The sequence below is a fragment of the Globicephala melas genome, chromosome 2, assembly GCF_963455315.2.
Source record: "Globicephala melas chromosome 2, mGloMel1.2, whole genome shotgun sequence".
NCBI classification, from domain to species: Eukaryota; Metazoa; Chordata; class Mammalia; order Artiodactyla; family Delphinidae; genus Globicephala; species Globicephala melas.
In genome coordinates, this window is record NC_083315.2 from 80,801,659 (window position 1) to 80,814,522 (window position 12,864).

A 12,864-nucleotide genomic window follows, 5' to 3' on the forward strand; every position below is an offset into this window, starting at 1 on the left:
GGTATGTTTTAGGGTACCTGAGACCTTATTATGATTTTAGGCAGCCTCTCTGCTAATGGGTGGGGTTGTGTTCCTGTCTTGCTAGTTGTTTGGCATAGGGTGTCCAGCACTGTAGCTTGCTGGTTGTTGAGTGAAGCTGGGTCTTAGCGTTGAGATGGAGATCTCTCTGAGATGTTTCGCCGTTTGATATTACATGGAGACGGGAAGTATCTGGTGGACCAGTGTCCTAAACTCGGCTATCCCACCTCAGAGGCACGGGCCTTACACCTGGCTGGAGCACCAAGATGCAGTCAGCCACACAGCTCAGAAGAAAAGGGAGAACAAAAGAAAGAAGGAAAAAAAAGTTATTAAAATAAAAAATTAAAATAAATTATTAAAAATTTTTAAAAATTAAAAAGTAATTTAAAAAAAAAGAAAGAAAGAAGAGAGCAACCAAACCAAAAAACAAATACAGGGCTTCCCTGGTGGTGCAGTAGTTGAGAGTCTGCCTGCCGATGCAAGGGACACGGGTTCGTGCCCCGGTCCGGGAAGATGCCACATGCGCGGAGCGGCTGGGCTCGTGAGCCATGGCTGCTGAGCCTGCGCGTCCGGAACCTGTGCTCCGCAATGGGAGAGGCCACAACAGTGAGAGGCCCGCGTACTGCAAAAAAAAAAAAAAAAAAAAAACCCAAATCCAACAATGATAACAAGCTCTAAAAACTATACACAAAAACAAAAATGGACAGACACGATGCTGGGACAAATGCTAAAAGCAAAGCTATACAGACAAAAATCACACAAAGAAGCATACACATACACACTCACAAAAAGAGAAAAAGGAAAAAATTTATATATATATCTTTTGGAAAGTCTGAAGTCTTCTGCCAGCATTCAGTAGGTGTTCTGTAGGAGTTGTTCCACATGTAGATGTATTTCTGGTGTATTTGTGGGGAGGAAGGTGATCACGTCTTACTTCTCTGCCATCTTGAAGGTCTCTCTCCCTTCACCCGCTTCTGTGTCACTGAACTTTTCTGACTTCTCTCTTCTAACTCCCTTTACTCTTTTGTTCAGTATTGCTTCTTCCTCCCAACCTTTATCACTAAGGCTGTATCTTCAGTTCTCTGTTCTTTTTACTATATTCCTTTCTTTGAAAAGCTCCTTTACTATTATTTATTCAGCTCTCACCTCACATTTCATATGTCCAAAACAAAAATGAGGATCTTTCCGCTTCAATAATTAATGATAAAGGTCAGTCTGCCCTCATGAGGGCAGAGACCATGTCTGTCCTTCCCATTGCCCAGTGGTGACCCATTGTTGGAATGAATGAACTGCCATCACTACATAAGGACTTCCAAAATCCACCTGCCATTCCTCACTTTTCCTGAGTCCCAGTCCCTTTTTGCCTCTAAGACTACTCCTTCACCTTTCTATTATCACCTCCAACCCAGTGTGTCTAAAGTGGAATACATCAGCTTTCCTTCCTGTATCATGTATCTATCATCATATAACAAACTATCCCAAAATTTAGCAGGAATAAAGACGCAGATGTAGAGAATGGACTTAAGGACATGGGGAAGGGGAAGTGTAAGCTGGGACGAAGTGAGAGAGTGGCATGGACTTATATATACTACCAAATGTAAAATAGACAGCTAGTGGGAAGCAGCTGCATAGCACAGGGAGATCATCTCGGTGCTTTGTGACCACCTAGAGGGATGAGACAGGGGGAGGGTGGGAGGGAGATGCAAGAGGGAGGAGATATGGGGATATATGTATATGTATAGCTGATTCACTTTGTTATACAGCAGAAACTAACACACCATTGTAAAGCAATTATACTCCAATAAAGATGTTAAAAAAAAAACAAAAAAACCCCACAGTTTCTCAGCCTAAGTGTCCATCATCTGATGAATGGATAAAGAAGATGTGGCACATATATACAATGGCATATTACTCAGCCATAAAAAGAAACGAAATTGAGTTATTTGTAGTGAGGTGGATGGACCTAGAGTCTGTCATACAGAGTGAAGTAAGTCAGAAAGAGAAAGACAAATACCATATGCTAACACATATATATGGAATCTAAGAAAAAAAAATGTCATGAAGAACCTAGGGGTAAGACAGGAATAAATACACAGACCTACTAGAGAATGGACTTGAGGATATGGGGAGGGGGAAGGGTAAGCTATGACAAAGCGAGAGAGTGGCATGGACATATATACACTACCAAACGTAAAACAGATAGCTAGTGGGAAGCAGCCACATAGCACAGGGAGGTCAGCTAGGTGCTTTGTGACCACCTAGAGAGGTGGGATAGTGAGGGAGATGCAAGAGGGAAGAGATATGGAAACATATGTATATGTATAATTGATTCACTTTGTTATAAAGCAGAAACTAACACACCGTTGTAAAGCAGTTATACTCCAATATAGATGTAAAAAAAAAAACACAGTTCTGAAGGTCAAGAATCCATAAGTGGCTTAGCTGGGTGGTCCTCGCTCTGAGTTGCAGTGAAGTCATCAGCAGGGATGCAGTCATCTGAAGGCTTAGCTGGGACTGGAGTGCCTGTCTCCAAGCTCATTCACATGGCTGTGGTCAGGAAGCCAGTACCTTTTGGACACTCCATAGGTGGCACTAGCTCCCAAGGAATATGATCAGGTACAAGTGACCACACTTAAGAATACCCAAAGTATGATGTTCTTATCATGTATTTCTGCTTCATTTATTGTTCTTCCCAGTCCAGATGCAGTTCAGCAATCAGAGGTTATTCTTAGCATAAGCAGGTTGCTTAGTAAAACAGTTAACATTCTACCTTTATCAGTCTCCAAGGGAACAGAGCTAGTAAGTCAACAGGACAGACTCTCATGCAGAAGAGAGTTCTGTTAACTCTTTACCTGGATTATCTTCTTTTTCATCCATCAGAGCCTACTCACTTTTCTTGGCCCAACTGGAGTGCTGCTTCTTTCAAGAAGAATTTTTCAACAGTTCCAACCTACCTATGCGTAAAGTCTTATGTCCCCTGTATTTATTTCCTATGGCTGCCTAACAGATCACCATAAAATTAGTGGCTTAATAAAACACAAGTCTTACAGTTCTAGAGGTCAGAAGTTCAAAATGGTCTTTACAGGGTTAAAGTCAACATGTCAGCAGGGCTTCTGTAGGCTTTAGGGGGAGATTCTGTTCTCTTGCCTTTTCCTTCTTCTAGAAGCCACCCACTTTTACTGACTTATGGGCTTCTTCCACCATCTTCAAATTCAGCAGCATGGCATCTTTAAAGTCTTTCTGACTCTCTAACCTATGCTTCTGTGTACATCTCCTGCTCCCAGAATGGACATGAATCTTTGGGGACCAGAGGGCAGACTGTGGCCCACCCAGAGATGTCCATGTCCCAGTCCCCAGAGCCTGTGAATATGTTACCTTACATGGCAGAAGGGATTTTGCAGATGTGATTAAGTGAAGGGTCTTGAGTTGGGGAGAGTCGCCTGGATTATCCAGGTGGATTCAATGTACAATAATCACAAAAGACCTTATAAGAGAGGCAGGAATGACAAGGTGAGAGAAGGTGATATGACAATATAAGCAGAGAGAGAAAGATGTGGTGATAGAAGCAGAGGTCAGGGTGATGTGGCCACAAGCCAAATCATGTGGGCAGCCTCTAGAAGCTGGAAAAGGCAAGAAATGAGTTCTCCCCTAGAGCCTCCAGAAGAAACACAGCTCTGCTGACACTTCGATTTTAGCAGTGTAAGATCTATTTCAGTCTATGACCTCCAGAAATGTGAAATTTTTTTAATTATATTTTTTTAAAAATTGTGCTTTATGCTACTGAGTTTGTGGCACCTTGTGATGGCACATAGGAAGCTAGGCCAGCCACCTTGGGATCATGCAGTTTGGTGTTTTGCACACCACATGTTTTGTGAATCTCCTTTCTTTAACTGTAATGTCAGTGTCCTGAAGGCAAGAGCATCATCTTGGATTGTTTTCATATCCCCACTGTGCTCGATATATACCAGGTGCTCATGAGGATATACACCAGCAGCTGTACTCATTGATATACTCACAGATAAGAATCACTACCAGAAGAAATTCTTCAGGATTTAATAAAGTTTGCATTTATCAGAAAGCCACAGGAGTTCATGGGCAAACCAGCCAGTATGGGATGGAAAGAGACAGAGTAGTCTCATGATAATGCTGGTGAAAGTTGTTTTTGTGTATTTAGTTGATTGTTTGCCTCTGCCTACAGCCAATGATGTGCACCTGTCCTCAGGACCCAAGGAGTACCTTGGAATGCTGGAATACAAGAGAGAAGACGAGGCCAAGCTCATCCAAAACCTCATTCTTGGTAGTGAAACCTGGAACTCTGAATTTTCGCTCTATCTTTGAGAACTTGAGCATCAGCCATTGCTACGGTCTTGGGCAGGGTTATTTCCTCTTCTTCCTCCACTGCTTCTTCTCAGCCTCACCACTGTTGACCACGTAATTCTTTGTTTGGGGTGGGGAGGGGCTTTGCACTGTAGAATATTGAGCAGTGTCGTTGGCTTCTATTCTGTAGAAGCCAGTAGCAACCCCTAGCCACGACAATAAGAAATGCCTCCAGACATTGCCAGATGCCCTCTGGGGGTACCTTGCCTTCAGTTGAGAAGCGCTGCCCTAACCTCTTCCCAAGTCTCATCACATGGTCAGGGTAGAAGACACATCTCCTCATCTTTGTGTCTCAGCACAGGAGCCATGGAAAGAGTAATTGTGGTTCCTTTGTTCCATCTGACTTCTGCTGAGAAATTTATTTGCAGGCAGTATGGTGGAGGCTTTCCAGCCACACCTCAGTTACAGGAATCTCCCAGTGGGCATACACTAGGGTTGGTGGTCTTAGAAACAATCATACTAGACTGTCTTCACCATGAAAACCACATGGTTTGCCACAGAAAAGGAGAAAAGCTGCCTCCCTATCAGTGGGTTGTAACATCTCAAAGCAGAAAGCCCATATGTAGCCTTACTCCTCTTGTCCTAATTGACTCCCCTCAGAGGACATGAGCACCCCTACCCTTTCCTGTCTACCCTCACTGGTGCACAGCTGTGGAGCCTCTTTGTTCCCCTGTCTTAATGCAGACATGGGGAGGTCTGTGTTTGCTTTTTTTTTTGCGGTACGCGGGCCTCTCACTGTTGTGGCCTCTCCCTTGGTGGAGCACAGGCTCCGGACGCGCAGGCTCAGCGGCCATGGCTCATGGGCCCAGCCGCTCCGCGGCATGTGGGATCTTCCTGGACTGGGGCACGAACCCGTGTCCCCTGCATCGGCCGGCGGACTCTCAACCACTGCGCCCCCAGGGAAGCCCTGTGTTTGCTTATTTTAACTTGTTCTATAAAGTTTCTATCTTCCCTTCATTCCCACTCTGCCTTCCAGCCATTCTCCTCTCCTCAAGACCAGCTGGTCCTCCTCTGCAGGACTGCTGTGTACCTGTTTTCTCTATTCAAGGCAGATGCATGTGATTGCTGAGGTCATATTCCATCCTCATCATAGAGGCTGAAGTGAGGGTGCATGGAACTGGGGTTCCTCTGTTACCTTGGAGATAAGAAATTCTGTCCTTTATTCAACCTTAGAAAAGAGAAGGTACTTTGCAAATGAGAAGTAAGAGAAGCAGGTGGCACCTGCATGTATATTTTTGCCAAGAAAACCGCCAGCCTGAACTCCTCCAAGGGAAAAGACACCCTTATGCATTCAGGCACTGCATCAAGTACAGAAAAGCAGACAACCCCTGCCCCATCATTATAGGTTCCTTATTGGGAGAGCTGATCATCAGCTGTAATCCTCACTGACTCTCTCTGCTCCAGACCTGAAGCCCCGCGGTGTGGTGGTGAACATGATCCCCGGGCTGCCAGCTCACATCCTGTTCATGTGTGTACGCTACGCAGACTCTCTAAATGACGCCAACATGCTCAAGTCCCTCATGAACAGCACCATTAATGGTATCAAGCAGGTGGTTAAGGTAGGAACTACCTTTGACATGGCCCTTGGTATCATGGCTACTTTAGGAACACCTGTGGGAATGACCAGTTGCCTGTACTTTTCCCATCCTTCACCTCCAGTCTTTGGTCAACCACATGATTCCTCAAACCAGTCAGAGGCCCAATCAGGAAAAGAATCCAAGCTGTTAGGAAAAGACAACTTAGGTCAGAGAGCCCTAAGGGTGGGGATCTGCCAGTGGACCCCAAATCCTTACCTGCAAGACTACAGCCTGGTAGCCACCACCCCACCACTTCTGTCCCCCGGGGCTGCAAAGAGGGGCTGGCTGCAAGGAGTAGGTGTCTATCCAGATAACAAGTGTGAATGCCAAGGAATGGGAAGGACTGAAAAATTACTCATCTCTTCCCTTGGCATTTATGTAATTCTCCCTTATAAAACCACAGTATGTACTTTTATTCTCAGCCCAGAAACGAAGATAAGCTATATGTAAGGGACCAGTAAAATATAGACCCATTATTCTTCATTCCCCTTCCAAATGGGAAGTAATGTTTGATTTTGAGATATATGTAATTTTTTTAGTTGGGGAAGTCCTATCTCACTTTTAGTAAAATATGTGTTCTAGAAAAGTCATGAGCAATCCTATTTTAAATACTCTAGGAAAAGGGAAGAATAAAATCAGTGAGTGCATCAGGCCATGGATAATTCTTCCCCCTATCCCCCCTCCCACCAAATTTTATACTAAGAATTCATTATTCATCAGGAGTTAGGAGTAGAACACTAACATTGATTTGGTGCTGGGTGCTTTATAGTCACTGTCTTCACAGGAGCTACCATTGTGTTCTTAGAAGAGACTTCCATAAATTCATGTTTTCCCTGTCCGTATTTTCACAAATTGGGTTTTCTCAGGGTACACTTGCATTACGTTCCAGGTCATGGGCACACAGTATTTGCCCCATCGTGCTGCTCTGGAATGTTTAAATACTTAGAAACTGAAAGACACATGGCATGAGGAGTGTAAATCCTTCCTTGCCAGCATCTACCATCTCAGCTTCTTCAGTGGCTTCCCACCCCTCCCCCTCCAGTGCACAGCACATTAAAGCAACCCTCACTTGGTCCACATACCCCCTTGGCCACCGTGCCTTTTTTTTTCACCCCTTGCAATCTGGTTTCTACCTCCATTACTCCACAGAAAGATCACAAGTAATTCCTCTTGCTAAATCCAATGGTATTTTCTTAATTTTTATTCTCTTTAAGTGGACTGAACAGTAGCACCATCTCCTTGAAACGCTCTGACATTGTCTTTCAAATCCCAGGACTTTCCCAGTTTTCCTTTTATCTCTCTGGTCTTTATTACCTCTGCTTCCTTTGCTCATTCCTCTCCTTTCTGCCCCATAAGCGGGGGTGTTCTTGCCAACAGAGTCCTCAATCCTGAGCTCTTGTCTGTCCACCCCTTTCCTTCAAGGAGGATATCCTCCCACCTCTCTCCTGCGGTTTGCTCAGCTGTCCACGTTCCACATCATCTCTGCATCCTCTGAGCTTTTGTAGCACAGTCTATGCCCATCATGTAGGCTGTTGGCCGCCTGTTTAACTGTGTCCTATATATGTCATGTCTGTCTTACCAGTCAGAATGTGAACTTTGGAAGGCAAGGACTGAGACATTTCTCAGGCATTCCTGCAGTACGTGCTTCAAGCATCATAACAGGTGATATAACCTGTACAGAAATACTTTGCAAACCATAACGTGCTAAATAAATATGAGCTTATTTTTATAGTATAAATTTAATAAAGTCTTTAATGAATAAAAAAGGAATTCTTTTCGGTCAAAAGCCACCAGCTAACCAAACAGGTAAGATATGTCTGTTCTTGGCTCAGAGGTACCAAATCCAACACCAAAATCCAACTTTGTCTTTTCTTGTTGTTGTTGTTTTTTAAAGGAACATTTAGAAGACTTTGAGATGCTGTCCTTTTGGCTTTCCAATACTTGTCATTTCCTCAATTGCCTGAAGCAGTACAGTGGAGAAGAGGTAGGATTGCCTGCCCACTCTGTGTTCTATGCTGACTGCCAGTCTCCTACCTCCTCATGAGCCAGAACTCACCATAGGAGTTAGGAATTGGGATGCCCAGCTCCAGGGGCAGCTTCTGCTCCAGCTGGCTTTCTTACTCCCCCCTTACCCAGGAGACCAGCTTCACATCACCAGCTGAATGGAAGTCACAGGCAAAAAGACTTCTAGAAAGAAGTATAGACCTCGGGCATGGTACTAAGCCTCAGTTTTCTTGACTTAAAATTCATGAGGTAGATTCTGTGATTTTTCATTTTCCTTCTGGTTGTAAAATTCTGAAGTTTTTAGTATTATCACTCTAAAATACAGCTGTTAGTTCAACATGCCTATTTCTTCATAGCTCTTCTCACTATGAGATTCTGATTGTTCCTCCATAATCTGCAAATCCTTTGCCATTCTGACTCTGCTTTCAAGGGGCTGACATCATAAAGAAGCTCTTCACCTCCAAGTACTCACAGAGCAATATTTCATTGACCTAAAATAGCAAAAATGACTTTCAGAGTTTTCACTGCTCTGCAAAATGGTTATACCATTTTATAGTCCTACCAGTAGTATGTAAAGGTTCCAGTGTCTCATACCTTTACCAGCAGTAGGTATTGACAGACATTTTATTATTTATTAGTCTCATGGTATAAGATGATACTTTGTTGACTTAAATTGTAATTACTTGATCACTAGTGAGGTCAAGCATCATTTCATGTGCTTACTAGTCAGTTGGGTTGCCTTTTAAATTGCCTACTCACATCTGCTCTCCATTTTCCTTAAGGGTGATTATTTTTCTTATTGATTTGCAGGAGTTCTTTACATATTATGGGTAGATTGTGGCTTATCTTCTACTTTTCCTTATGGAGTCCTTTGTCAGACACAATTTTTGAATTCTGATGTACTTAAACCTGTCAGTCCTGTTCTTTTATGATACCTGATTTAATGTCTTGTTCAAGAAATTCTTCCCTACCCTGAGATCATGAAGTTATTCTTTCTTCTAAACTGATAATTCAAATTTAGAGTTCATAATTATGCTTTTATCCAGAATTGGTATGATTATTTATCCCAAGTTGACATGTGAGGTAATGATCTCATATCTTCTTCCATGTGGATAGCCAGTTGTCCCAATGGATAGAAAGTAAAATAAAATATAAAAATAATCCTACTGGTAGTATTGAATAAAAGGAGAAATAAGTAAAGAAAATCCAACCTCTAACCAAAAGGAATATTGGGGGGAGGGCGGAAGACCAGCCCATTTAAGACAGACTGGCATCTGTGAGGCCTTAATGGGAGGCATTATTCAACACCATTTTTAAAAATCCTTTCTTTACCCCCTTCTGCCATGTATACAATGTTCTTGTCCCTGTCTGAGTGGTTTTTAATTACTATATTTTTATTTCTAAAATTTCAATGGTTCTTTTTCACCTCTGCCTTTTATAATGTCCTATTCTTAATGATTTTTTTCTTTTATCTCTTTGAACATGGTAAACATATTTTATTACTCTGCTTGGTCTGCTAGCACAGACTAGGTGGCCTAAACAACAGAAATTTATTTTCTCATAGTTCTGGAGGACAGAAGCCCAAGATCAGGGTGCAGGCATGGTTGAGAGATCACTTCTGGGCTTGCAGACAGCCACCTTCTCACTATGTAGTCACATGGCCTTTCCTCAGTGCATGGGGTAGAAAGAGAGATTGAGCTCTCTGCTGTCTCCTTCTGTAAGAACACTAATCCTATCAGATCAGGACCCCACCCTATTACTTCATTTAACCTTAGTAACTTCCTTAGAGACCCCATCTCCACATATAGCCACCCTGGAGGTTAGGGCTTCAATATATAAGTTTGAAGCGGGGGACAAATATTCAGCCCAGAACCCACATTTTAAAATATTTCAGATTGGTCTATACTCTAATTATAAAGTTATGAATCTCATTTATTCACCTAACAACCTCTTACAGAAGTTCATTTCCTTGGGTGCTTTGCAGTTTTTTCTGTGAGCTTCCACGGGAGTTGTTTTCCAATGTAGTGTAGCTCTGGAGGCACATATTTGTCAGGGAAATAAACAGGACAGTAATGTTTACAGTTGACCCATCCTCAGATTCAATCAACTGTGGATCATGTGGTACTACAGTACATATTTAGTGAAAAAATCTACATGTAAGTAGACCCATGTAGTTCAAACCCATGTCATTTAAGCATCAAGTGTAGTTAGTTATAGAAAATAAATGCTACCACAAACATCGAGAAATCATTTGATATAAATCAGACATTAAGTTTTAAAGTATAGGAGTTATAGTAGAAGCTTATTATAATATCATTAGTAGAGATAGTATTTAAATTTTCTACATGTCTACATTCTAATTTTTTTTTTTACATCTTTATTGGAGTATAATTGCTTTACAATGGTGTGTTAGTTTCTGCTTTATAACAAAGTGAATCAGTTATACATATACATATGTTCCCATATCTCTTCCCTCTTGCATCTCCCTCCCTCCCACGCTCCCTATCCCACCCCTCTAGGTGGTCACAAAGCACCGAGCTGGTCTCCCTGTGCTATGTGGCTGCTTCCCACTAGCTATCGATTTTACGTTTGGTAGTGTATATATGTCCATGCCACTCTCTCACTTTCTCACAGCTTACCCTTCCCCCTCCCCATATCCTCAAGTCCATTCTCTAGTAGGTCTGTGTCTTTATTCCTGTCTTACCCCTAGGTTCTTCATGACATTTTTTTTCTTAAAGTCCATATATATGTGTTAGCATACGGTATTTGTCTTTCTCTTTCTGACTTACTTCACTCTGTATGACAGACTCTAGGTCCATCCACCTAATTACAAATAGCTCAATTTCGTTTCTTTTTATGGCTGAGTAATATTCCATTGTATATATGTGCCACATCTTCTTTATCCATTCATCTGATGATGGACACTTACGTTGTTTCCATCTCTGGGCTACTGTAAATAGAGCTGCAATGAATATTTTGGTGCATGACTCTTTTTGAATTATGGTTTTCTCAGGGTATATGCCCAGTAGTGGGATTGCTGGGTCGTATTGTAGTTCTATATGTAGTTTTTTGAGGAACCTCCATACTGTTCTCTATAGTGGCTGTACCAATTCACATTCCCACCAGCAGTGCAAGAGTGTTCCCTTTTCTCCACATCCTCTCCAGCATTTACTGTTTCTAGATTTTTTGATGATGGCCATTCTGACCAGTGTGAGATGATATCTCATTGTAGTTTTGATTTGCATTTCTCTAATGATTGATGATGTTGAGCATTCTTTCATTTGTTTGTTGGCAGTCTGTACATCTTCTTTAGAGAAATGTCTGTTTACATCTTCTGCCCATTTTTGGATTGGTTTGTTTGTTTTTTTGTTATTGAGCTGCATGAGCTGCTTATAAATTTTGGAGATTAATCCTTTGTCAGTTGCTTCATTTGCAAATATTTTCTCCCATTCTGAGGGTTGTCTTTTGGTCTCATTTATGGTTTCTTTTGCTGTGCAAATGCTTTGAAGTTTCATTAGGTCCCATTTGTTTATTTTTGTTTGTGTTTCCATTTCTCTAGGAGGTGGGTCAAAAAGGATCTTGCTGTGATTTATGTTATAGAGTGTTCTGCCTATGTTTTCCTCTAAGAGTTTGATAGTTTCTGGCCTTACATTTAGGTCTTTAATCCATTTTGAGCCTATTTTTGTGTATGGTATTAGGGAGTGATCTAATCTCATAATTTTTTTGTGTGTGTGGTACGCGGGCCTCTCGCTGTTGTGGCCTCTCCTGTTGCGGAGCACAGACTCCGGACATGCAGGTTCAGTGGCCATGGCTCACGGGCCTAGCTGCTCTGTGGCATGTGGAATCTTCCCGGACTGGGACATGAACCCACGTCCCCTGCATTGGCAGGTGGACTCTCAACCACTGCGCCACCAGGGAAGCCCTAATCTGATACTTTTACATGTACCTGTCCAGTTTTCCCAGCACCACTTATTGAAGAGGCTGTCCTTTCTCCACTGTACATTCCTGACTCCTTTATCAAAGATACGGTGACCATATGTGCGTGGGATTATCTCTGGGCTTTCTATCCTTTTCCATTGATCTATATTTCTTTTCTTTTCTTTTTTTTTTTATTTTGCAGTATGTGGGCCTCTCACTGTTGTGGCCTCTCCCGTTGCGGAGCACGGGCTCCGGATGCGCAGGCTCAGCGTCCATGGCTCACAGGCCCAGCTGCTCCGTGGCATGTGGGATATCCCTGGACCGGGGCATGAACCCATGTCCCCTGCATTGGCAGGCGGACTCTCAACCACTGCGCCACCAAGGAAGCCCTGATCTATAGTTCTGTGTTTGTGCCAGTACCATACTGTCTTGATTACTGTAGCTTTGTAATATAGTCTGAAGTCAGGGAGCCTGATTCCTCTAGCTCTGTTTTTCGTTCTCAAGATTGCTTTGCCTATTCAGGGTCTTTTGTGTTTCCATACAAATTGTGAAATTTTTTGTTCTAGTTCTGTGAAAAATGCCAGTGGTAGTTTGATAGGGATTGCATTGAATCTGTACATTGCTTTGGGTAGTAGAGTCATTTTCACAATGTTGATTCTTCCAATCCAAGAACATGGTATATCTCTCCATCTGTTTGTATCACCTTTAATTTCTTTCATCAGTGTCTTATAATTTTCGGCATACAGGTCTTTTGTCTCCTTAGGTAGGTTTATACCTAGATATTTTATTCTTTTTGTTGCAATGGTAAATGGGAGTGTTTTCTTGATTTCACTTTCAGATTTTTCATCATTGGTTTATAGGAATGCCAGAGATTTCTATGCATTAATTTTGTATCCTGCTACTTTACCAAATTTATTGATTAGCTCTAGTAGTTTTCTGGTACCATCTTTAGGATTCTCTACGTATAGGA

General features: G+C 42.2%; 1 protein-coding gene across 1 annotated transcript in view; it reads left to right on the forward strand.

The window, feature by feature from the left end:
- MYO5C (myosin VC) overlaps positions 1 to 12,864 on the forward strand; it is a 116,446-nt gene that overhangs the window by 86,676 nt on the left and 16,906 nt on the right. Inside the window, exons 34-36 of the mRNA XM_070044919.1 lie at positions 4,217 to 4,315; positions 5,800 to 5,954; positions 7,867 to 7,956. Coding sequence (XP_069901020.1) covers positions 4,217 to 4,315; positions 5,800 to 5,954; positions 7,867 to 7,956 — 344 coding nt within the window. The remainder of the gene's footprint in view (positions 1 to 4,216; positions 4,316 to 5,799; positions 5,955 to 7,866; positions 7,957 to 12,864) is intronic.